The sequence below is a fragment of the Empidonax traillii genome, unplaced genomic scaffold (genome assembly GCF_003031625.1).
Source record: "Empidonax traillii isolate 1590-97213 ecotype Southwest subspecies unplaced genomic scaffold, ASM303162v1 scaffold586:size682069, whole genome shotgun sequence".
Taxonomy (NCBI): Eukaryota; Metazoa; Chordata; class Aves; order Passeriformes; family Tyrannidae; genus Empidonax; species Empidonax traillii.
The window spans coordinates 427,826-453,935 of NW_020955779.1; the positions used below are offsets into that span (position 1 = coordinate 427,826).

A 26,110-nucleotide genomic window follows, 5' to 3' on the forward strand; every position below is an offset into this window, starting at 1 on the left:
TACGGACGGTTCTAGATATGAAAAATGCACAGGTTTTCTGACAACACTTGGGGCAAAGCCAAGAGAAGGAAATGCCATCAGGCAGAGTGATGATGTCAGCACTGCATGGGAAGTCCAGAGGACCGTGCTGCTACCTTTGAACATTAACTCAAATAATGAGAGAAGCACAGAACAAGAACATGTTTTATCATCACATGCAGTAAGCTCAGGAACAAAAGGAAGTTGAGCCTTACTCTGCCAAGTAAGTAGGGCACTGAACTTGAGTATCCACAAAGAACTGTCTCAGAGGGTAGACATCCGCCACGTCAACCAGATTCACTAGAGCTTTTGGAACCTGAAAGGTAAGTCATGCTTTAGCTTAGAAGAAACTGGTTACAAAGCCCACAGTGCATTTATTCATTATATATATGCATTTGACATCCCTTCCCTTTCTCCACTGTTGGAAGGAAACAAATTAATTAAAAAGAATGAAAAATCAACACCACCCCCCCACCTCCACACTCCCACAACTCAGCTTGTGATCCTTTTCCTACACCATGGTTCAGTGTTACTATCTGTCATTTCAGATTGCATGTCACTACTTGCAGATAGACAAGACAAAAGAAAATGTTTTAGTAGAAGTCAATGGCATATGTTTGGTACCAGAATGGAAAAAAACATCCCACAAAATCAAGCAAACAGAAGGGCTAGCATCAGTCAGTCAGCACTTGCCTCCTTGTGCAGAATATCAAGAGTTTCTTGGATCCTTTTGATGTAATTCCCAGATGAGTAGTGTTCCTGATAGAAATAGAAGAGATTACTGCTAAGGCATTTAGGTTGGGAGGCTGCAGAATCTCAGTAATTCACTTCCTTCTGCCATACAACACTATGGTTAGTAGAATGTTCCTGCATCTTTCTAGAGACCGGGGATTTTAAGCATGTCAATTAAACTAAAATGTAGAAAGGTTTGGTGAAATTTTGGATTTAAAATAAACCTTCTTGACTAGCAGTATATTTAACCCAACTCCACTGGGCCCTTCATGTAACAAGGCAGGAAGGAAGCCAGTCTGAATGCATGCTGAACAGCATAAACCAAGCCCCCATAAGTGTGCTCACAGCCAGCTGATAAGCTCTCATAAAATTAGGTGAAATCATTGCTAGGCAAGGTCATAGCTATAAATAAAGCTATAAAACTTGGCAGCAGCAGCAAAGATGCCTGGCAAGGCTTCTGCAGAAGCAGCAAATTTCACACGCAGAAGGGGTTGCAGGAAAAACAGAAAATGCTCATAAGAAGTTAACATATTAAAGGCAAGAAAGTGAGAGCTGGTAGTGAAAGGTGGCCTCTCCCTGCCACCTGCCCACTCAACTCCCATAATCTTCTAAGCCTAAAGGCTTCTCCACAGTCCAGAGAAGCATAAATTTCAAGTAAGACTGAGCATTGCAGCAAGTCCTCTTATACATACCTGCACCTGTTCCTATCACGTCCCTAACTGTGAGTTATGGGGTGAGAACGATTGTAGGATTGTACTGCTTTGAACTACTGCTACCATTCTTGGATGTCTAAAGAGGCCACGCTAGCAGCAGAGCAGTTTCCACATCAGAGGAGCGAAGCTTTTCTTCCCTTCCATTTTTTGCTCACGTCAAAAGACAGTAGCAAAGATAATGGTTCTGACTTTGGAGTAAGCCAGAGAAAACAAAACCATCCTACTCTTTTGCTAGTACCAATTTTATATCAGGGTACTGTCAGCAACAACCCCCATCAAAACATACAGCAGCCCGAATATAACTCACGTTATCTCTGTGAGGGCCTCTAAGGATCCACAGATTTCCCTTGACGTGTTTCTACATTGACACCACAGTCCCACTACAGTTTCAGTTAACCAGTTCTACTACTCACAGGGTCTTTGCAATAGTTGCACAGATCATTGTTTCCAATAAACACAGTTATGAGCTTCCAGTCAGCACCGAAGTCAATTCTCTGTGCAATAAAGAAGAAAATAATGAGCCTGAATTTTTTCACTTTATGATATGCACGAGGTGTCACTGCAGGTGGATCTATCATGTGATCAACACCTCTTTCTATACATGCTGTAAGATTAAAGGAGTCCCAAACAACTTACAGAATCACTTTTCATAAGTCTCACAAGATTTCTTGCTTGGGCTGGTAAGTGCCTGTAAAGAAGGACAACTAGTGAGGGAAAGAAACACCCATACTGAGAGACTGACATTAACATTCTTCAGTCACCTTAAATCAAGTTGCAGATATCAGAAATGATGAGTGAGGAGACTACAATACTTACGTTTCTGTGATCAAATTACATGATCAAATTACATTTTGGTGAGAAAATCAACACCAAATTGAACTTGAATACTGATTCTACTCAAGTTCAGTCATTAGTTTGGAACCATAAGTTTAGCTCCTATTACAGTGCTTAGCACCTAAACCAGCTGAAACCCCAGACATGGTAATGTTTGTAAGCAGATGGCCTGTTTAGAACTAGGTTGCTATCAGCCTATTCCTTGTGGACTAAAACAAGGGAATCCCCAGTCCCAATATTTAGCTGACCTCTTGAGAAACATCCTCCTGCAAAGCTTAGGTGTTTCAGAGTTCACTGTGCATCCCTCCCTCATTTCTGTAGCCTGCATCCAGAGTCAATACTTAATTTTCCACTATGTGTAACAGCTCTGAGCACACAACTTTTCCAGGGTAATTAAAAATCCAATAAACTTCCAAGATTACTCAGGCAAGCTGACAGGCTCACTGTTTTTCAATAGTCCGATAAGTGCTCTCTCTTTTTTTATAAACACATACACACAAATATATCTCAAGTGCAATGAGTTTTGGGTTACCTAGGCTGAATGCTTCAGCTTTGTTTGACTGCCCTTACACGTTGATCCTCAAATGTGCATAAAGGGAATTGGTCAGAAAGCTTTGGCCTTCCAGGCGGCTCTGTAGCATGGAATGAGCTGCATCTCCCTCCAGGCTCTCACGGACAGTCTATCATTTCTGGGAGCATATCAGCTGACATTAATAAGCATGGCACTTGTTTTGTATGGCAACCAGAGTTTAGCTCTCCTTTGCAATACTTTGTTTACTGTAGGAAAAAGAGAGACCTCTCACCACCCTCCTCTGGCTGAACACTGATCTGACGCTGACATAAGGGTATCTGCTGGGGAATGAGCCCTGTCATACATCTACTTGTGACACACACACTGTACGCATTGATCACACTTACCCTTGTCCAAGGTCATAACCAACTTATTTATATTCCAAACCTATCACAAGACACAAGTGGTCACAATTGCCTTCTGTTCCCACCGTGGAAGCCCCTAATCTACAGCACTGACTTCAAAATTGATCCTGAGGAAAACACCATTTATTGATCTGACAGTCCACAAGATATTTGATTTCTCATGCAGTCAGTGAGGTGCTGATGCATCCTGGGCCAATGTAGTCAGTAAGACCTAACAATATCTTGAATGAAATAGTGCCAGCAATCGCCCATCTTTGAACTGCAGTTTCAATCAAATTTAGATCTTGATCAATGGAAACAGTTTTCTAATGGGAAATACAGGTATTCACAGTTTCTGTCACTGGTTTTCTCCTTAACCTCCTTTTTTTTTTTCATATGAAATCAGTGGTCTCAGCCAGGATTTGTTTCAGCAACATTCTTCAGATCTATCCTTAACTCCACCATGTACTAAAACCCTTTAGCAATGAATGCAGATAGACTTCGGAATATTTTGCTGAATGGGACCTGCTTTACTATGTTACCATCAAGTTCACTAAAGAGCTCTTCAGAGCAGCCATGGATTTCATTTTAAGAAACCCTTATACCAAAGAGGTTTCCAAAAGTTGGTAAGGCTGCAAAATTATCTGATTTCATAAAGGTGCCAGCACCTCTGGAAAGCACTTTCCAGATTAGCACAATAAAGCAAGACAGGCCAGCTAACAATTCTCAAATACCAAGAGTAGCTGGTGGACTTTTTTGCCCTATGAATCATTGGAAAATGGATATTTTTGGCTGATGAAGAATAAATGTTGGATTGCATTGTCATCATTCCAGGGCCAAATACCTAAAGCAGGAGAAACATTTCCGTATATTGCAATACATTTTAATAGTCAATGAGGACACATTCTTCTTCTCAGGTACCTCAAGAGACAAAACACAACAGAACAGAACTCTCAAAAGAAGCATCTCAGAGCTCAGGGATATTCATTTTGCACACATTTCTACAGAGAGTTATGAGACAGAGAAACAATTGAAGACAAGCAGAAATCTGGCACAATTGTCTACATCTCCTTGCTGAATGTTTACAAAATATGGTTACAGAACAAGGATAACTCCAGTTCATCAAGTTTATCCAGTAAAGTTGCTTTCACCGGAAGAGAGAAGACTAACTGTCTTAGATGAAGTAGACAATTCTTCATTAGACTAACATCCATTGACTCATTTCATACAGTTAACAAATACCTATTTAATACTAATGCCTCAGTTGCTGCTGATGCAAGTTGCTTGAAGTCATAATGGTGACTTAAGAGGTTGTGTGTCCTGTTTCAAGTCCTCCCACCACTCCAAAAAGCCTGTTCAGGATTTAACTGATACAGAATACAAGACAGGCACCTATCTCATTCTTTCAAGGTAATCTGGATATATGCTGCATACAGAAGTATGTTAATAAATTCTCATTAATGGCTGAATGCACATTTCACTGACATACAGATACATTCAGTCATCACTAGGAAACAAAATGTATTCCTTCAATTATGAGGGGCTGTAGGATACAGCAGGGCACCCAGCACACTATTTCTGACAGGAAATCCAAGCATTTACTGAAATTGCTAGAATGAGTCAGAAGTTGCTCAAGGCCTACAAGAGAGCAATAAAAGCCTCTAATAAATCCTAACAATCTTTGCTTAGATACAGCAAACTCAAACACCTCGCTAGGCTTCTGAACTTCAATTCCAAGACTCCTTCAGAAAGCAAGATGAATTTTTCTTTAAACAAACAAATTAAGGTCTGGGTAGTATCAATTCACAATGTCAAATCTGGGCATAGTCTGCCAAAACCCATGCCCAAACTATGACTGAATTAAAGCAGCCATCTGTTTTGTTAATTAAACAGCACTGACTTTCAGGAAGTATCCAGGGATTTCTAGGATAAGCAGTATAGCAAAACAACTATCCAGCCTCCCAGGTGTGACCAAAAGCAAAGAGTCAAAGTCAAAGGACTGCAAGACATTACAATTTCTTCTGTACTGGCAGAACTGGCTGCAAATGCACCAGGTCTGCAATGCACCAAAACCCATGTATGACCATAAGCAATTCTCTTCATATTCTAGACTGTGTCTGTTTTTTCCTCGCCTCTCTGTTGTTCAGTGTTGCTTCCTCATCCAGAAACCTGAGGTCAGAATTATGGAAGATTTAATCTACTTTTACTCCTTATTTCTCATTTTCAATTCACTACATTTCTGGAAATATTCACATTCTCAGAGATTTATTGACAGATAAATGGATAAATGAATAGATGTTGAAGAGGAAGAGTAGAAACCACCAGTTTCTTCTTAGTAGATTTCATAACCAGGACTGTTGGTTTCATTTGAGAGCTCTGTATGAAATAAATCCATACATTTAACAGGTTTTGAGCCAATTTTCAACTAGACTGGTTTTGCTTGCTCTTCAGAGCAAGTTGTGACAGCACATGAGACAGCTGAAAGGCAATTAGATGAAGCATCCATCACCTACAAATGTGAAACAAAAAGCTACATACTCAGCTTCTGCTCCAGGAACTGCCTGGTTAAGGAATGCGTTGGAATCATTCTCACTCCCCGTGCCAGTTGAATAGCCCATGATTGTAACATTGAACTCTCGAAAGATGTCTGAAAAACAAAGATGGCAATGAAGGGAAAATGACTACATCTGCTCTCTGCCTACAGGGACTAGCACACACCAGCACTGCCATAGTTTTGCTCTCTGACAGCACAGCACAGCTGCTGCAGCTGCCAGTCAGCTAGATGGATGCACCAAGCAGTGGTGAGAGGGATCACCAGCTGGCAGTGACTCAGACAGCAGCACGCTTGCAGCGCCCTGCACTGTCACCAGCAGATAAGATGAGCAGAATTGAGGACTACTGTGTGCAGTTATCTCTCATGCTGTAGTGGTTAAAGCTTAAAATACAATGTTGACTTTGTGAAGCAAGCCTGAAGGGTCCTTCAGCCCAGCAGGAGCTTGTTTTCAGCTACAGGATCTGGGTCTGCTTCACAGCTGTGCAAAGTCTTATACTACTGACAAATGTGAAGAACAAAGCCTCAGATGCATGATTCTGATGAACTTCTACCACATTCTCCATAGTAGTTTCCAAAAGAAAGTTGGCAGGATAATTCACAGCTGAGAGTGTAATTGGCCATGTTCTACACTATAAAACCTATCTTAATGTCGAAGACTGAATATAACCATATCTTAATGAAGGCTTTGTCAACTGTAATAAGACCCAGTGAATCAATTAATTGCTTACTCTAATTATATTCTTGTTACATTCTCCTTAAAATATGGTCAACACATAAAAGGAGAGTTTACTGGTCCTTTTCAAATGGGATTTTATTATTACAGCTGATCCAAACTGAAGCTCGAGTGGTTTTACATTAACAACAGACTGAGCTATGAAAAGTTGCATGTATCAACGAAGAGAAAGTTAAAATTATTCCCTTCAGGTTACATGTATGAGTAGGCAGCTTTATTTACCAAAGAGACCTACTCTATGCAAACATTTCTTTTGGAAAAAACTGTGATGAAATTATTAAAAGCAAATGTTAAGTGCATCATAAGCATGGACATAGCAAGCTTATTTAGAAATTCAAATAACACTCACCAAGCAGTTGAAAAGGGAAAGAGAAAAGAAAGTAAGGAAATTTCTAGCTGCTTCTCTCAGCTTCACTGATGAAGGCAACGTTTTATTCCTTAGTCCTAGGATGTTGTTTCTTTTAAAAGGAGTTCTTGTTAATTACACTAAACCAGCTTTGAGATACTTAAGAGGTCTCTGTAAACGTCAGAAATCAGTTCATTGTGTTCCTTCAATTTTGCCAATTATACTGAGCAAAGCATTTACTTACTAGGTAGAGTTGTCACATTCTTTAACGATTCATCTCCTCCAATACTAAAATGAGAAAGAGAAATCCCAGTCATTCATCTCTTACCTGGACACAGACAAGCAAAGAGAAAACCTAACTCACATCATGGAAAGAAGCAAAGAGTGATTAATTTGGTAACTATCAAAGATCAGAATACATGGAGAGGACAAAAGTGGAAATGCTACTGGGGAGAATGGCTGCAGTTTCAGTGGTGAAGATGCTTGTCAGAAGGATTTCATGATCTAGCAGATGTAGAAGGGTGTGGTCAATCATTCACCAAGTGGCAGAAAAATATCTGAGATAAGTACATACTCAAATGATCAAGCCCTTAAGAACTGCAAATTAGTAGGCCAGCTTTGAGACCAACTAAAGCCTCATCAAGCCACTTTAAGGCAACACCAAAACAAGACAGCCCCTGGGTGACAAGAGAGCTTCAGCAGCAGCTCCCGCTCTCTTTTCCTTCTTTCTGCAGATGGATATGTCTTACAGAGAGGTATTAGTACAGAACAGAACTGCTTCAGTCAACATCAACTGAGCTACATCACTACAGTGAAACAAATCTTTTACAACTATGTGCTGCATGTAGTAAAAGTCCTCTGGTTTAACAGTTTTCCGTGGTATTGCAAAAGGTTCAGAAAAAGAAAACTTTGAGAAGTTCCAAAACCAACTAGATCTGGCTTGTTCCAGTGATTTTTGAGCAGTTTTGTAGATTTCCAACTTGAAATCCCGACATAGAAGTACAAACTTTTGCAAACAGCCACAAATGAAAGCATGAGAGAAAATCAAAATGCTAGCTTAAAATCCACCACTGGAAACATTTTCTGTGAAGCCACCTTTATGATAAATCCTGGATCTTGACGCATGTTATCAAGAAACTCTAGCCTGAGAAGCAACCTTTTTTTTTTTTTGAACTTCCTGACAGCTGAAAGACCAAAAATGTGTTCAAGAGAATAGTATTATTTACAGGAAAGAATACACATCTCTTTATCACCTTGGCTGAAGACTTACCTCCAAGACAGTCCCCGGTATTGAGTGGCCAAATCCTCTAGACGATCTGAGGCAATTCCTGTACCAGCCTGGACATTATTTTTCATTAACCAAATGAAGTGAAAACACAATTACTAATGCAATAGTAATTTGTAATACAAACATGTAACAAACACAATTTAGTAATTTAAATAGAATTGCATAGTTGTTTTGTTTACTTTTGAAGCTTTAGAAAGCATCTGGCTTTTCCCCAACCTTTCTCCTGAAGAACACAACAATAACTTTTGTAATTATTTACAGGCATCATATTGTATGTATGACACACAAAATGTATGATGGAGCTGTGGAACAAAGACTTTCTTCTCATGGGTCTAGATGAGCTAAATAACTCTTATGGTTGCATTACTCAACAATGATGAAGACATCTTAATCAAACAGATGAAACTTTCCAGCTAATGATAAGAAACACCATCTGAACTTGCAAGAGAGCAAACATACATCAGAAAGGAGCACCATAACACATACATACCAATTTGAAAAGTATTGTGCTAAATGGAAAGACTTATAGCAGTACTAGAGAAAGGAGGAAGCACTCTCTACACTCACCCTGAAGAAAGAAGCAAGCTAGCAGCTACATCCCTCCTAAAACACTTCCAGAATTCAGAAGCTGAGTGTTTCCTGCCAGCTGTGATTGTGTAGTTTCATTCTAAATTTGGGTACAGGTTAGTACTTCAGTACAGCACAAGATCAGGCAGACTATTTGCTACTTCCTCAGATTAAACCATAATACTACATTTTCTCACATATATATAAGCTTTATTGAATTAACAGAATATTGGTGATCAGAATAACTACACGCAGGCCAAATGCAGCTCTTAGACAGCAATACATCACTGCACACTCTATGAAAGCAGATTTTATTCCAAGTTCCTACAGACTATACTTAGAAGCAGAAACACCTGCAGGGTTCTGGGTATTACAATACAGCAACCACAATCATATATGGAATATCTTTCGTCTGTTAATATTGCAGGTTTGCATTCAAGTGCTTATATTTATTTCAGTAGCCTCCTGTGCGTAGGACTTGTAGCAACATGTCTGCCAGATTGTTGTAAAGGCTTCATGGTTTGTACACACAATGTCTTCGTTGTTCAGGCTCAAATTCAGAGAAACCCATGTTCCAATTATATCTTTCCGTCCAGTGTTTCCTTTAACCTGGCTGTAGAATTTCAGTCCTTGACCAGTATGAAAACATTAGACAGAAAGACATAAATGGAATATAGAACATCTGGATTTTGAGACATATTCCTTCCTGGCTACCAACAATAATCATAATCAGTAAGAACTACTTATGATGATAAAGAAAATCAGACTTGAGTATCTTCTGAAATGCATCAAGTCAGAGGATTCTCCCTCCATACATCCTGAACTCATTAATGCTCAAATAAATAAAATGTTATTCAACATCCCTTAGCCACATTCTGTTCCTGAAAGAACAGAGGGAGAAAAGCAGGTTCATCAGTCCATTCCTATTTAGAAAAGTCTTTGAAAAGCACAGTAATCTAAGCCTTGTGTTATGTCCTATTAGTTTCAACAGCATCTGATCTGTCTCCAGTTTAGCAAATCACACAGGCACATCTTCAAAGGATTTGTGTGTGTGTGTTAGCCTAAGTTCAAAAGCACATGAATATGTGTGTGGGGGGAATAGAGTGCTAGAAGACTGACACCTCCTTTCTTGTTCCAGCTGCTAGATTTATTGTCATCCATGAATGAACAGATCTTTGCTTATAGGTATAATAGCTATTTCCCCTCCACCAGAGCAGGCACGTGTGTGTAATTTTACCAAGAGAACAGTAAAAACACAACCTTCTTACCGTCAAAGAATCCCCAAGGGCTGCTATAATCTTCACATCAGCTGGCTTTAGGGAATGCACTGCAAAGGAAAGAGATGCAGTTGAACGTGGATAGGAAATAGCTATTCTTTTTCGCTACTTTGGGTTGTGGAATATGCCACTGTGCCCTGTGATGCTGTCATGTTGTTTTTGCAATACCCAAGTGATAAATCAGGAGCTCTTTCCAGCTCAAGTCACGTGATTGTAGCAGCAACATATGCATATTATTCAATATGTCAATGGTTGACATATCTACCGAAAAGACAGAAGAGCAAGGAGCAAATAACAATAAGTGGCAAACAATATCCAGCACCAAGGTGACAGTAAAGTAAGGCAGAATTATACAAAGCAGGAATACTATACTAAAGTTGTAAGAAGACATAAGAGGACCAAAGAGAAGACAATATGAAGTTATTTGAAAAACTGAATGCTGCACTAACATGCATGAAGCTGGATTTTCAGTTTCCTTCCATGAGATTTAAGTGGTATCACTTACAAGCTATGTCAGCACTCAAATTTGGGTTTTACCACAAGATACTCTGAAGTTCTCCACTGGCAGTGAGTTCAGCAGAGCTACTTAGTCAGACAGCATGGCATTGTACCTATTAAGTAGCTGCTGAAAAACATCATATCCTTTCTGAGCAGTGTTTTTCCCAGTCCAGCAGTCATTTCAGCAAAAATTAACACTCGTCTTGAAGGACAGTTGGTAGTAATTCAACCTCTTAACGTAAAACAGGCAAGATTACCTGAAGTTGCAGGAGGGGAGGATGGGGACCTGTCCTCACATGGCAGTTGGCTTCCATAATTCTAAAGAGAATAAGAAAGCTGAATAGCATTTGGCTAGCAAATACAGTCAGTACTAACTAGGATCTTCCCAGCAGAGGCCAGGTGGATAAACCAGAGCCTCTTTAGCACGTAATTAACTAGACAGGTCTAGGTTGCTCAGTTCAACAGTCATATGCAGTGTTGCTCAGAAAAGCATAGCATCCTGGACTGATAACTGCTGTCTGAGCATGGGTTCTTACAGGAGTTTCTGGATGCATTTTGTCTAACTCAGGGAGAGCGTCCCTGTTCTGCATCATGCACTCAGCCTCACAAGCCCCTTTGGCCAAAGACCGATTTCGCCTGTGGTGCAGAACATGACTCATTTGGTTACCATACAGGAACAGGTACAGCAGAGTAACAGTGGGATGGTGATGTCGGCACTTACTGGAGTTTGGTTGGGGTATGTGTAATTACTGTTCTTATACGTCCTCAGGAACGGCGCAGCCTACAAAGCAAAGCAGTCTGAGTCAATGCAAAGCATCAGAGATGCATGGAGATTTCCATTCTCCAAACTTCAATTCTCAGATGTCTGTATTTGATTAGTAGCTTGGTGCAAATAAATCTCAGGGATTTAAAAAAAAAAAAAAAAAGAAAGAAAAAAGGGGAGAAAGAAAATAAACGGCCTTTTAAAAAGCCTTGTAACAACAGTATAAACCTAAGGCTGTATTTTTGTACAGCTAGAAATTAGAGAATTCACTCAGGACCCTTCTGTGTGTGGTTAACAGGAAGCTTGTGGTCCCACTGCAAGGCAGCCCCAGCGACATCTACAGAGCTGTGCTGACTGGTATCATTTCTGCTCTATTCCACCCACTGAAGCTCTGTCAGTCAGTGTGGATACTTAACACTCTTAACGTGGTAGACCAAACACTATTCCCTTGTGTTTGGGCTGGTTGTGACGTGTGACTGTGAGGAAGCTTACTCCTGGGAGGAGCTTGCCCTCCAACTCATGGGGGAATGCCCATACTGCTCTTGGTGGCAGTGACTCAAACTATACAGGGAAGAGCAGAGCCCACTCACAGAGACAGCACTCCAGGCAGTTGGTAAAGGCCCACACAGATTCCCAGCCACCCCTAGAGCCTCCACATAAGCACAGACACCCTTGTAACTTACTGTATTTGGACATTTGAGAACAATCTCCTCCTCCATGCTCTGATTATTTGTCTTCTCCCCTAAGGGTTCCAGCTGTGGGAAAAAACAGGGTGCACAAAAGATGTGTATCAGAGAGTAATGGGTAATGCTGTATTGCCAACCACTGGAAACCACCTCTGCAGCACAGCAAGACCATTGCAGTGCACTGCACCAATACCGGCAGCTGCCTCCACATACTTCTTCTTTGAGTGCTGAAGGGCTAATTCCTATACACCATGAACATGACCTGCTGGTCAGGCATCATCTCCCTGAGGGAAGTCCCAACACCCCAAGCCTCAACATACCCCAAGATTTACTGGTTTGATATGACTGGTTTAACAATTCAGGTGACCTTTCTTCATATGATCACTCTTTGCCTTTGTAAACACAATCCAGAAGAGAAATGGCTAGCTACCTAGTAGCTCCCTGGGGGTTGTTTTGCTGCCAAGGGCAGGATGGAGTGAACAAGGTGAGACCAACACAACCTTTAAAAATCTTACCATGTTGTTCCACAAACCACGTGCAGCCTGGGAATGAGCCTTCTGGCTGAAGTGGAAACAGTCTGGGGCAAAATAGGAATCATCCGGCAACCCCTCCTAGAGAATAAGATGGGTGCTGTCACAGAGACAGTAAATATGCAATAAGCTGTGCATTATGCCTTCTCTCTTTCAGTGAGATATCCCAACTGACTTCTAATCAAAGGAGCTGCAAAGGCCTCTGAGGCCAAGAGAATGAAACCAGGCCTAAGAACATTAGTAACTCAGAACTAAGAAGCCTTTTAAAGCTTTTCAATATAGGATTTCCAAAGTAATAAGGAATACAGATCACTGTGGCTCCCAGTACAGAATACCGGGGCATAGATATTGATCGTGTTCTTTACTTTCCTTGGGAGTCAAACACTATAGTGTTTTGAAACATGTGTGTTTTCCCACCAAAAGTCATTTATCAAAGTAATGGAAAGGACTTGTTGATGCATAGGGAATAGAGAGCAAGTACTCCCCGATGAAAACTTTGAAATAAATTGCAGTGCCCCAAATCATGTCTGCAAGGTCTGTATTCCTGTTGGCCATTATCTCCATTATTCCATTAACATTTTCTGCAATTTTGGATGTTAACTGAATGTAATAATTACTCTTAGGTAAGAAACCTGCTAAGACAATTTTGACAAGTCAGGGGAATTGCACCAGGATTTAATTTTACGTGTGTATTTTTGGTTGGTTTTACCTGTGTTTTTGGCATGTCCATATTAGTCAGAAATGGCTGCATAACCACTGTGAAATCATCCTTAGTGTCATACCTTCCACTCTCCACTAACTGGCGGGTTCTTTCCTAAAGAGTTAAAGAAAAGTTGTCATAATTCTTTTTTCTTTTTTCATCTCATCAAGTCATTCCATCCATTTACATTTCACCCAGGAGTTCCCACTCCCAGATGTGGCCACAGTTTCTGGCTTGCATGAGGCAGTCAATGCAGCTGCCTTTTTTTTGACATGCACCCTGGGCTTTTTTGCAGAGAGACGGCCCAGGAATGGCTGACTGACTGACAAGGACTGGCAGCCTGCTCAGTAATTAGGTTTTCTGTCAAAAAGATCCTCCAGAACCACCAAAGCGTTTTTGGTTTGCCTGACATGCCGTGTCTGAAAGCTTGTTCCTGAGTTACCATGTTGTTTGACTTCATCTCATCTTCAATAACATAAATGATAAAAAAACTGCTCCCTCACTGACATACTCTACTTTCTATGGCTCTGTAAAGGCTTTCTATGGTTTTCTTTTCATCTCTTCTGTTGGTTTAGTGCAATAGAGTTGCAAAGATTTTGAGCCTACTCCTATCCAAATATTAGCCCATCTGTGGTCCCTTGGTCAACAGGAAGATGACACTGAACTTGTAACAAATGCCATGTGCCTTACCTGATACCTTCTGTTAAAGTAGATCAACTTCTTCAGCTCACTGGAGTTGTCCTTAGGGTTTACGACACAAGGGCACAGGATCCTGTGGGATAAGAGCATGGTGCTGAGATCTGTTCTTCTTTTTCCCTCCCCTCTTCCCAAACTGACAAACTACAGGATAAAAAGCTCTGAGAGGGATTTCTCTGACAGGCCACTCAATGAGAATATTAGCTCTCATTAGAGTTTCTGCACAGTCTCAGTTCTTGAGCAGAAACACATTTATTTGGGATAAATTAATGAAGATAAAGAGAGGAAAAGTCTCCACAGCAAAAACTGTACTGGGTACCCGTGGCAAGGTTTCAACATGAGGAGTGACCTCTGTGAGGAGGGACCAGCAGTGACTGCTGGACACAGCTTCAACAAAGCAACCACAGGGCATGGCTGAGCCTCTCAGCCAAGATGCTGGTGCCTCTGTAAAAACCTACTTAAGAAAGGGCAGAAAACATCAGAGAGGGGGAGGAGGAGAGAACAGTGGGGGTGAGGAGGAGGTGCCCCATGGCAGAATTGGCACTCCTGGAAGGAACACACACTTGTGGACACACGCTTCTGAAGGACTCATGCCAGAGCACCGGCAGTTTGAGTTTCAAAACTAATTTTCCACAGACAGCCATGAGAGAGCCCTTAAATCACAGCAAGAGGGTTGCATACACGTTCCTCCTGCAAAACCACCTTCAGTGGCTGTCTACATACACAGGGCAAGGTTATTCTTCCTGTCTGTCCAGAAAAGTAGATATTTGCTTTTCTGAAACCAAGCAAGTCCTGCCAGAAGCAAGTCTGTGGGAACATGCTGGACCCTACCTGAGTGACCTCAAGTCCACTGAGGGTGCAGACCTGTCACTTCAGGGGTGGACTCACCCTGACCTGGGAGGACTGCTGAGCCATAAATGCAACGTGTGGCATGATTAAGCATCCCTGACATCTACTTGAGAGACTAGTTAGCAATAAAAGTAATAATCAGCAACGAGATTACAGAGATTGAAAACTACAGAAGCAAGAGGGAGAGTTTTAAGACCGCAAAAAGGTAAATCTGTAAATAAAACAAAAAAAACCTTGTGTCTTAGTGTCTTCTCTATCTTTGCCAAAGAGTGCACAGTCGAGCTCTTTCTGCTCTGGCTTGAACTCACTTGCAGGGTAAGTGGGGAGTCATTAAAATGGCACCTTCATTAAAAGTGGTAGTAGCAAGGCTCAGATAGAGAGACACCGACAGATAGACCGGTATTTCTAAATGCTGCGATGAAATAAAAATGTAGGTACATGCACAGGGGAAGGTGTTTGGCGGTCTGAAATACTAGAACCTTTTCTCTTTAAGAAAAAAAGTTTCCCAAGAAAACCTCGCAGCCTTCTGTGAGCAAAAATGAGAGCTGCAACGTAAATAATCTTCAAACCTCATAAGCCATTTTGGGCAGCCATTGTTTTTCACTGCGTACAGCTCCCGGAGTCTTTCAATGGAAAGTATCGTCACCAGGTTCACATATGCCCGTGGAACCTGCCAAGGGAATAAGCAAACTCAGAGCAAACTCCTGGAGCGCAGATTGCTGCTTTTGCCCCTGCACAGCCACAGCAAACCTTAGGCAGCAGCCTGCTGATCCAAGCAGCTTACATTATTTATAACAGAGGTGTCCAAAAGTACTTTCTCAATAATTAATTTCCCACGCATACAATACTAAATTACAGCCCCTGCCGGCACTACCGAGTTCTATTCTAAATGTTGGTGGATGGTCACTTGAAAATGATGGCTTCAAAAAGGGTCAAAAGAGTTGTTGTAGGTCTCAGCACGGTTCAGACACCTGCAAATTCTTCAGGTACTCTCATCATTCTTACCCTTACGTGGAATATCAAAATCTCTCTCTTAATGACCACAAAACCATATTTATTTGCAGCTTAATGAACAAGTAAAGCATCTTCTAGTCAATGAATAACATGTTTGTTCAACTTTCTTACAATACTTTTTTAATGATACTTTTTACATTACTTATTCACAGCACATCAGCTAGAACCAAATACTTCTCTAATATTTTTGGTAAAATACTTCTCCAGTCTTTTTTGCCTTTCACAAAGATTTTCCTGCAAGCAAGCACCTCTGCATACAGCAGTGCTCTGCAGATGAAAGCAACAAAACAAATTCTTAATCAATAAACAGCGACTGCTTTGCAACCAGAACACAATCCCTGCTCCCAAATACTAGAAAAGTTTGATTTACCTCTTTGTGAAGTAAGTCCAAAGCTGTTTGTACATTGTAGGTGTAGTTTTCAGGAGAATGGTGAGCCTGTTGAAGCAAGAGAGTTGAATTTTATTACCAGTTTATGGAGGTAGGCACAACAGTGACTAGTTAGAGTCTCTCACAGCAGTGTTGATGTTTCTAACTCTTGAGTCAACAGAGTCATCGGCAAAACTGTCCTGTCTCTGCTTTTCTTCATTCCTGTGGCAGGTCCCTCTCTTGGAAGAAAAGATCTAGGAGTCACTGGATACCAGTGAGGGTGAAAATTCAGGGGATATGATCAGGCATCACAACATCCTCAGCGACCAGGCTTGCTTGGACTGGTCTTAAAAGCATGGCTAGCAACTCACTAACAGGGACCATATTTTGGAGAAAACAGTTTGCGTAAAAGTAAGTTTGCTGTTGCTACATGGAATGTTAGAACATGTCTCCCATATGCTCCTTGCCTGCCACAAACAACAATTGGCAAAACTCAGGTGTTTATCTGAGAATGAAATGACTCCGTACACTTTCAGTGCCAAAACTTCCTTGTTCCGTTTTAGTGGTTTAAAGCCTCTAATTTTGTCATCTCAAGTAATCCAACATTTATTTTTTGCATTTGACGAACTATTTAACAGTCAAACAAACTTTCTTATGAGAAACACTTGTCTGATTTTCAGCCTTATTTCTCTCATTTAATTTCAAGGAGAAGTTCCTTGAGAGCCCCACTTACTAACTCCACAGACAGCTCAGATTCCTTATTCATTTCCTAAACCACAGCTCACCAAGAGCATCGTAGTTGGCACAATTTGTACTTGTGCAACATAAAGGTTATTGTGATTTTTGGATGGAGACATGCTATCTCCTTGCTACTCACCCCAGTTATGTGCAATTGCCATTTTGTGTTTGGGTCAGAATCAGAAGGTAGGAATGTTTAATTTGTTCCCTCCATGTTTTACAACCAACTTACTTTACTGCTTTGCTATTTTTCCTGATTTGAAATTAATCATGCAAAATGAAAAGTATGCGCTCAACTGCTTGTAAGTAGGTAATCTTCATCCCTAAGTTTGGAGTCTGCCACAGCCCTCAACCTCCTCTGTAATCACACATATCAAAGGCTAGATACAGCATGTATATTATATGCATATACAATATATATCATATTATATATAATTACATTACCATGAGTTGTGGTTAGAACCTTTCCCATAGTACTGAAAATGGTAAGGGGAGCATCACGTAAGACTCAGGAGTGTGACAGTGCACAAGGTAGAGAGGAGAAAAAACTCTTAACCTTTTAACCACAGGAAGTAAAGCGGCTACGCAACAAAAAGTTAACCTTAGTTAACAGCAAAGCAAAAAGTAGCAACAATGATGTAATTTGCAGGCATATCACCATATAAAGATATCACCAACTTTATCAAAACATCAGGTTGGACAATCTGAAGGTCTCATTACAGTTACGTTCCACAGCGGCACAACCAAGACCTACATTATTTTGGTCTCACCCACTGAGCTCCTCCCTCTCACCCGTACGATGCATAAAAGCCCTATGACTGGTTCATGCTGCAGGCAGCAGGGAACTTACTGGATCCTCACAGAATTTGCATAGGTCATTTCCTCCTATGAAAAGTGTTATGAGCTTCCAGTCAGTCTGAAAATTTATTCTCTGCACACAGAAGGAGATGGAATAAAAGTTATTAACTAAAAAAAAAAAGGAGGAAGAGGCAGGCAACACAGTAAATAGAATTTTCCCATTTCTCAGAGTACCTGGTTATCATTCTCTAAGCATCCACAAAAAAAAAAAAATAGTTGGTAGTCATGACTGAAGATGTATACAGTACTATGATCTAAACCAGGTTTGCAGTATCAGTGGCATCATGCAAAATTATTTGCTTCAGAAAACTGTTGCTCAAAATCTGTCTATATGTTTCTCTTAGTAATATCTTGTGTATACAGAGTGACTCCTCCTGCAGTTCTAGAAATATATCTTCACTGCAAAAATTATGGTATGTGGTTTACTGTGTCATAAATAATGCAGCTATCCTGCTGGAAAACCCTGGAGGGCAATATATTTCAGTCTTGCTCTGAGACAAACTGCAAAGAACAGTGGGGCAGTATTAACTCCATCTAACAAGAATGGTAAAAAATTAAAACACTTTTTTCTTCTGGATGGATTTTGCAAAGGGATAGATAACTAAATCAAGGTAATGTTACTGTAAATAAACACCTTCTTAGCTTTGAGGAAAGGTTCATATATGCTTAGTACCGTTTAGTGGTGGTTGTGCTCAGTATCTTAATGCTTTAATTTCAGTGCAAAATAGTAGTAAGAAAAGCAGCAATAGAACATTGGCCTCAAGTGGTTTAAAAACATCTTTCTTCAAACTCAGGAGGCAACACATCCTAGCTAGTAAACACGCTGTTCAGTAGTTTGGTGTCAAAACGTACTTATCCAAATTACAAGAGGGAAATTTTTCCCTCCTTTTGAAAAACAGGTGTTCTAAAAAGAGTTGAAAAAAAGGAGCTCTTAAATCAAAGGTATATGACCTCCACCAGAAAGAAGTTTATTAGTTAAATAAAAATGTTTACTATTTAAATAAAAGGTATTTGCATTGATTTCTGTTGTAAAACATTTTCAGTCTGGTAAATATGACAGAATAGTGCTTAGAGGTCTTGAATGGTTAGAATGAAAACCATCCAACCCTTCACTGTTAGTTGTTATTCCTTTTAATCTCATTTCAGATACAGCCGTCAGATCGAAATCTTGTTTACAAGAAAATGAACCGAAAAGAAAGGTTCTGCAAATATGTTTGCCAATATGTATGCACCAGAGTATTTACACTAGACATTCACACAGAGTTATCTTGAAGGCTTTTTGGCCGCTACCCAAATGCACAATTGGAAAGCCAAACTATTATAATGTAACTTAGGTCAGTGATTGCATAGCACATTTGTCAAATTAGAAATAGCAAACATTCAAACACGAGCTGAGGTGAAAAATATGCAAGCAATCCTCAGCCTAATATGTGTTTTACAGACCATTAATCAAATAGTTGCTAACAACAAATATGTAAGTCAAAAATCAGCTGATGACTAGATGAAAGAAGGGACTAATATATTTTTAAAGAAAACAAGTCCCTCACTTCACATGTTCACTCCACATGATTTGCTACTTGAAAAGCTTGCCCTCAACATCCTAGCATATATCATTATTGCTGGTAAAACCATCTGCTTACAAGACAATTAATAGCACCACAGCAAACTCCTTACAGAGAAAAAGCTCTGTCATCTGACAGGGTGACATAGGTTGGGAGGGAAAAAAACAGCACTGAATTTATAGCCACTTCCAGTAAAAAAGATAAGAAGGTCACAGTTAGCTGTGTTTGATAGTAACTATCCCATGCTGATACAAATTCATTTAAGAGAAAGTTATAGATTATTTTGTGCTGACTCACACCCTGTACTGGGAAGGATTACACCATACACTGCTGTACCTACAGCTTTAATGTTGGCATTCACTGTTGGCATCTGCTGTCACTTAGAAATCATGATGACGTGTAACTTCATTACAACGATATTAACGACAGGTTAAACTCACAGTATTGTTCTTCATGCGGTCCACCAGTTTTCTAACCTGTTGAGGAACATCCCTAAAAATAAAAGTAAAATAATGAAAATAAAAAGGAATCCTGCGTAGACAGCAAGGCAAGGAGGAAAGCTGATGAATGGACATCCCTCGTGTAATGGCTAAAAACCATGGAGAAAATCAACTACTCATGGAATGGAATATATGATACCCAAAATAGATCATATTTTGAGACAGTGATGATTAAAGAAAAAAATATATAAAATAATTAGCATCCAACAGGCACTCGACTACTCTGCAAATGTTGCATAGTTACACTTCTACAAGCTATACAGGAAATGCATTTTTCTCCTTCACAACATCAGACAGATGTTGTCAATACACATATCACTGAAGCATCTGTGCATATATCAATGTTATTATAAGGTCTCAAGCCACTGAAATTCATCTTATAAAAAATATTTCCAATGGGGGAAAAAAAAAAAAGTAGGTTAAAAATTGCGCTGAAGAATGAGCATAGTGATCTCTAGTTAATTCTCAGCTCTGCCAGACCAGGAATTAAACAACCCACAATTTTCTCTTAGTGTCTCTACGCAAACTCTTGGTACTGCTGACAAGAGCATTTGAATATATCTTCCATAAAATGGGGATATCTTTACTCTGACTCACAACAGGACAGGGATGTGAAGCTTTATGATCAGTGCTGGTAAAGTGCTTTGGCTTTCTTGGTTGAAAATACTGGAGAAAGTATTGCTTTTGTTGTTAATTTATTTGACATAGATTAGAAACACTGCAAAGTTCTCATCACATTTCTTGGTCTTCATGCTAAAGTTGGGCTAAAGTTGGGCTAAAGTTGGGTTTGCCTATCTGACTTATTGGGCTCCTGCCAAAGTCCAGGAATTCGGCCTTTTTCAGTCACAAAAGAGTTTTTCAGAAAAAAAAAAAATCAAATTTCTAGTAAAGTTAAAAGAGTTTTCCTCTTACTCTGCACGAGCACCTGTCACAGCTTGGTTGAGTGCAGCATTTTCTGAATTCTGAGTTCCAGTGCCAGTGGAATACCCTACCAAGGTTGGGTTGAACTCACGAAGAATATCTGCAGAGAAAGACAACACCCTGCAATGTTGCTTCCTGCAGCAGGTAGCAAATGAGGCTATGAAGATTAGACCTTAGTAAAAGACTATTATAAAGCTCTAGGAGATACCTTAAAAAAAAACCCCAGACATCTTTAAGTATAACAAACATGGAGATTCATCACCATACAACTATTTCCCAGCCTTCAAGATCTCTGAATTTCATGAATTCAGATATCTGATCACCTAACACGATCATCTTGGCTAGCAATGCCATTTTGCCTGGTAAGTGAGGCTGGGTAACCCTACACTCAAGCAGGAGATTCTCGTGCCATTATGCTCTAACTGGAAATGGTTTGGAATCAAATCCCTTAGTCCAATCTCCCCAGATGTATTAACCCCAAAGACCCCAGATTCCCTTCTAGATCTTAGGTTACAAACCAGCCTGACAAACACCTCAGATCTAAAATGTCCTGACCTTTAAAAAGCATGCAAAATCTGATCTTGTAACGTGAGTCTGCTCCTGCCTGAAACAACTTTCCCATACAGTCAAAATAGGTTTAGGCTATGAGCTAAGATTTTTGATTCATCTACCCCAAGCATATATTGGACAGAACTATAACCAACAGAAGAATACTGAAGCAACCAAACCCTAAGAATTACAAAATACATGCACAGCATATTATAGCCAGTTTGTTATGCAACCTTTACTGAGCACTGGACATTAAACACAAAGGGATTGGTTGTGTCATGCTACAAATTTTAACTCTTTCCTGTGTCTCCTCTTACAATAGCAGGTGTTTTAATGATAAAAAGCTCCGATATTTATCGAATTTAGGGAGAAAGTCACTTACTTGGTAGTGTCGTGACCGTGCTTATGTTTTCATTTCCTCCAACACTGTTAAAAAGAAAGAACAGCAAAAAAAGTGTTCCAAGGTGGGATGGACACGGTGAGGCAGCAGGCTAGGTAAGAGACCGCCCCCTTTTGGGGGTTCTGCAGATGTACACAGCACACTCTCGCGGTCGTGCTAAGCCGAAGCAGTTCCTGGTGTGCGTACCCAAGGGGTCACGACACCACAAACAGAGACACTGTCATCATCATGACAATCATATTAGAAGCCCTGTACACCACCTGTCCTTTCAACTCTTTCACATGTTTTGGCATATGTTCAAAACTAGCTGAAAGAATTTTTTTTTTAACTGCTGTCTTTGCTATTGTTGTACCTGTTATAACATTTATTATTTCTACTTTCAGTTAACAAAACTTTTGTGTCCGTAACAAAAAGTTCTAGAAGTATATATTTCAGAGTAATAAGTATAATCAATAACTTTGCCTCCCCTTGCTTCCATTTGACTCAAGTGGAAGAGTACTACTAGGGTGGTAAAATTCACCATTAGGTGTTTGTGCTCTTTACTCTCCTTCATGCTGTAAAATAGAATATCCTAGCACACATTTTTTCCCCTAAAATTTTGGTACATTATTATTAAAGATCAAAATATACACTGTTTGACTTAGAACACGTCTCCAGTATCCCTTTCATCTGAAATAGAATATTCTGAAGTTCACTAGAACAATCCTTAGAAGTGTTATAGGCCAGATTGAATGGGGCTCTGAGCAACCTGGTCTAGTGAAAACTGTCCCTGCCCATGGCATGGGGCTTGGAACAAGATGATCTTTAAGGTCCCTTCCAATCCAGACCTTTCTGTGATTCTATGAATGTGTTTAAACTTCTAGAGCTGCAGTGGTTTAGGTTAGTAAGAAATGATGAACAAAAAACAGCCTGACAGGTATGGTGTTAGATCTTACAGATGTAGAATAACAAACAAACATAGTTGCCTTTCTTCAGAGTGTCTTTTTGACACGTCTAACAACATGCTGCTTATGTAAAAGTCTTTGACTCATAAAGGTATTGACTTGTAATTAAACTGTCCTGCATAATGTAAGCAATACTGGAAAAGGGTCAAGGAAATAAATACTGTATACAAAGCAGCAGCAGCAAAAAAGATCCCACTTGTCTTTTTGTAAACCACTAACTTTAAATGAGACAAATGGGTGCTGTGGGCCACACTGGGCAAGAGCAGACAGGATGTACAAAGAGCAGGGACAGGAACACAGAATGAGCAAGCAGTGCATGGCATTGGGGTTAAAAAGTCCCCTTTGCAGGAGCTACAGCCCTGAGAGGAGAAAAGATCGTCTTAACAAAGATCTCAGGTCTACTCCAGCCGTGCTACATTGTACTCTAAATAGCCACTAGTTTCAATATTTTATTTATCATGAGTAATAGCACAGCCATGTGCCTCCACACAAAATGTGAAGTCAAATTCACTCTCTCCGAGCCTCCATTTGGTACAAAAAACAACTATACAAATCAAACCATAAGAAAATGGATTCCCTCCCACTGGGGGGAAATTCCTGTAACTCACCTCCAAGAAAGACCTCGGTACTGAACCAGGACATTCACAACATCATAGGGTTTGGACCCTGCCCCGTTAGCTGCCTGGAAGCAGAAGAGGAGTTCACCTTCAGAAAATAAACTTTGCTACAGTAACTAGTTCTCTGACTGATTGTAGTGAGAAGAGAGAAAAAAGCATATTAACCAAGCAAGCTACATCATCATCTCATCCTTGTTTTCAAGAGGATCAAGGGCTAAAGGTATTTTATTCACTCTATTTCAGTGAATTACCCTCTTCTATCAACTTTGTGATTAGATCAAGTGGGGAAAAATTGGTAGAGAATGTTCGAAATATTAATATAATTCTGAACTTAGATAAGGAAGAAATAAGATAGCAATGGTTCTGAATAATTTATTAAATGTTCCTCACAGTAAAAAGTTGTACAGTGATTTTATGTCTTCCCTCTCTCAGTTTCTCCAAGGAAGACTACAAATATTTAATAATTAGCACAGAACACATAAGAAACATAAATTATAATATGAGCAGAGAAGCAGTCATCACTAACTGGAGACTCACATCCAGTCTAGGGGTAAAAAGTTTATATAGTTCCAGGAATAATCTCTAAAAAAATCTAAAATATCTAAACCTGTTACACCTGCCACACCTGATGTTCTAATGCAATTTTACTTGAATATTTAGTTAGTATAAATTAATGTAGCTTTATAGGCTTTGGTATTATCACATAAATATTTATCATATAGATATACATATATACACAAGTAGCTGCAGAACTTTTTCTTTCTATTCATGCTGCTTACTAAAAGGTTTCAAGGCCAATACCTTGGGAGCTGCCTAGAATCAACAAACGAGAGCAATCGTTCTAAGTCCACTCTAGCAGGCTGGTTTTGCCACTGCACAATCTAATCTCTCATCTCTTCCTTGTGTGGCACTTTTATGGACTTTAAATGGGAACTGTGCACTCAGATTAGACTCATAATCTGACTGCCAATCAGCCAGCCAAGGTAGAGCATGGAAAAGATGATGGGAAAAACTTGTTTGCCTCAATAGAGTGTAACAGAATGTATTCTGTTTCCTGTGTTAAAAATTCAGAAATGTTTTTTTCACTACCAGTTTTATTAATGGTTATCCAGTGATCTTGACTTACTGTGATTGAGTCTCCCACTGCAGCAATCACTCGAATATCTGCCGGTTTCAAATTATGAACTAACAAATAAAAAAATAAAGGTGGTGTAAGGGAAAGAGGAAAGAAAAAAGACTTCAAATTGTGATGGTTATCAGAACTTTTCCTGAGGATAGGCATAATAAAGTATTGCAAAGACAGTATTTTTAATCTTAATGACAGCATTAGCTCAGAATCACAGACACTGATAGGCATCAAACCAGAAATGATTCTTGGTACCACAACTGGGCCATAGCTACAATGGCAAAGGAGACAGAAAGGTTTCAGTCTTGCATCTGCTGTTACTCAGATTCCTTTTAGCTGGTGAAAACAACTGAAAAGCAGGTACAGCTCTGGTGCCAGCACAGAATGGATATTTGGGAACCATTACAGCTTCTGAGATAAGACAAAACTGACTCAAGGACAGAACTTCATGTGTCTTTTTGCACCTCAGAGTGCACTAACAAGAGCCCTTACAGTTTTACCACCTGCAAATGAAGACTTGACTGCCTCCTGCCTTTTCCACTGTCACTTCTTCGTTTGTACATGGAAGGTGTAGTTGCCTAAGCTTTCACCATCCTTGAGGGAGAACTTGCACCTTGCTATACAACTACTGACATTGTTCCAAAAAGGATCTTAAAAGCCACAGTCAACAGAGAGCACTACTCCAAACAAAAGAGTACCTCTCCTTACTGGACAGGAACCCAGTTCCTGTTGTCCCTCTATCATCAAATGAAGTAGCTCTATGATAAAAATGCATAGGACTTTACCTGAAACTGGAACTGTATCAGATGGATCTCGGTCAGTACAGGGAATATTTGTTCCATAACTTCTCTCCTGCAAAGGCAGACAGGGCAAGATTTCACATCAGTCTCACTATACTCCAGTTGTGATAAACCATTTATGTGTCAGAGCATTAGATTAATGAAATTCCCACATACTTTGTATACAACTACCCAGCTCATCCTGTCCTCAGTCTGTGCTTTTTGAAGGTAGACACTCAGCCTGCTCAGAACTCATATGGCCCTACTAGCACAATTGTTTCAAATTCTGTGCTATTCTGTGCTCAGCTAATGCAACATTTTGTGTGCCCATACTCTGAATATCTTGTTGCAAGAAACTGTTTGAATATCCCAGCACAAAACTGTTCCTTAGCCAGCAGGTCATGAGCCTGCCTTCTCCGGATGCAGCCCTGTATGTGCGGCCAGGGATTTGCCCTCTGGGCTCTTGAGTTGCAGCCCAGTGTCAGAAACACCCCCAAGGTCTACTGTTAGTGAAGGCTGAACATCAGTATACCAGAGGAGACCATCACATAAGGCCCAAAAATACGCTTTTGCTCCAAATCTCTCAGCAGAACGCCTTATATAGGCTAACTTGCCTAGGGAAAAGATACTTGTGTGTCTTGTCCCAGTGTTCTGGTTTGGGGTTTTAATTTTTTACTAACTACCCCTAACCAAATGACCACAAACATAACAGTGTTGCTGCTTGCCTCCTTTACACCTCCTACACTACAGCTGCTTCCAAAAATCAGAGTGGTAGGTACCATCGCCCCAAGCAACTAACAAAGCAGATGGCATTATGTTAAAATGAGAGGAGAAATGTTTGTTACAATTCCAGTGATGAACAGGTCATTTTGAGTGCAGATATGGTCTAGACACCATGTTCTGTGGCATGAAAATGAACATTATCACTTCCCTCTGTAGCTGCTTGGGAACAGCAAGTTCTGCTCAGAATCAGAGTACGATGACTTAAAAAATACAATCATGGCTGTTTTTCTCCACACATCTAATCTGAAACTAT

At 40.1% G+C, this 26,110-nt stretch overlaps 1 protein-coding gene across 1 annotated transcript in view; it reads right to left on the reverse strand.

Annotated features, from left to right (window-relative positions):
- PLB1 (phospholipase B1) overlaps positions 1-26,110 on the reverse strand; it is a 93,193-nt gene that overhangs the window by 30,517 nt on the left and 36,566 nt on the right. Inside the window, exons 18-40 of the mRNA XM_027898240.1 lie at positions 25,081-25,147; positions 24,296-24,354; positions 23,161-23,234; positions 21,591-21,634; positions 20,651-20,759; positions 19,679-19,730; positions 17,669-17,749; positions 16,084-16,149; positions 15,269-15,369; positions 13,845-13,926; positions 13,164-13,268; positions 12,440-12,535; positions 11,922-11,993; positions 11,197-11,256; positions 10,733-10,793; positions 9,969-10,027; positions 8,116-8,183; positions 7,090-7,133; positions 5,751-5,859; positions 2,100-2,151; positions 1,877-1,957; positions 712-777; positions 234-334 (exon numbers count right to left, since the gene is read on the reverse strand). Coding sequence (XP_027754041.1) covers positions 234-334; positions 712-777; positions 1,877-1,957; positions 2,100-2,151; positions 5,751-5,859; positions 7,090-7,133; positions 8,116-8,183; positions 9,969-10,027; positions 10,733-10,793; positions 11,197-11,256; positions 11,922-11,993; positions 12,440-12,535; positions 13,164-13,268; positions 13,845-13,926; positions 15,269-15,369; positions 16,084-16,149; positions 17,669-17,749; positions 19,679-19,730; positions 20,651-20,759; positions 21,591-21,634; positions 23,161-23,234; positions 24,296-24,354; positions 25,081-25,147 — 1,709 coding nt within the window. The remainder of the gene's footprint in view (positions 1-233; positions 335-711; positions 778-1,876; positions 1,958-2,099; positions 2,152-5,750; positions 5,860-7,089; positions 7,134-8,115; positions 8,184-9,968; positions 10,028-10,732; positions 10,794-11,196; positions 11,257-11,921; positions 11,994-12,439; positions 12,536-13,163; positions 13,269-13,844; positions 13,927-15,268; positions 15,370-16,083; positions 16,150-17,668; positions 17,750-19,678; positions 19,731-20,650; positions 20,760-21,590; positions 21,635-23,160; positions 23,235-24,295; positions 24,355-25,080; positions 25,148-26,110) is intronic.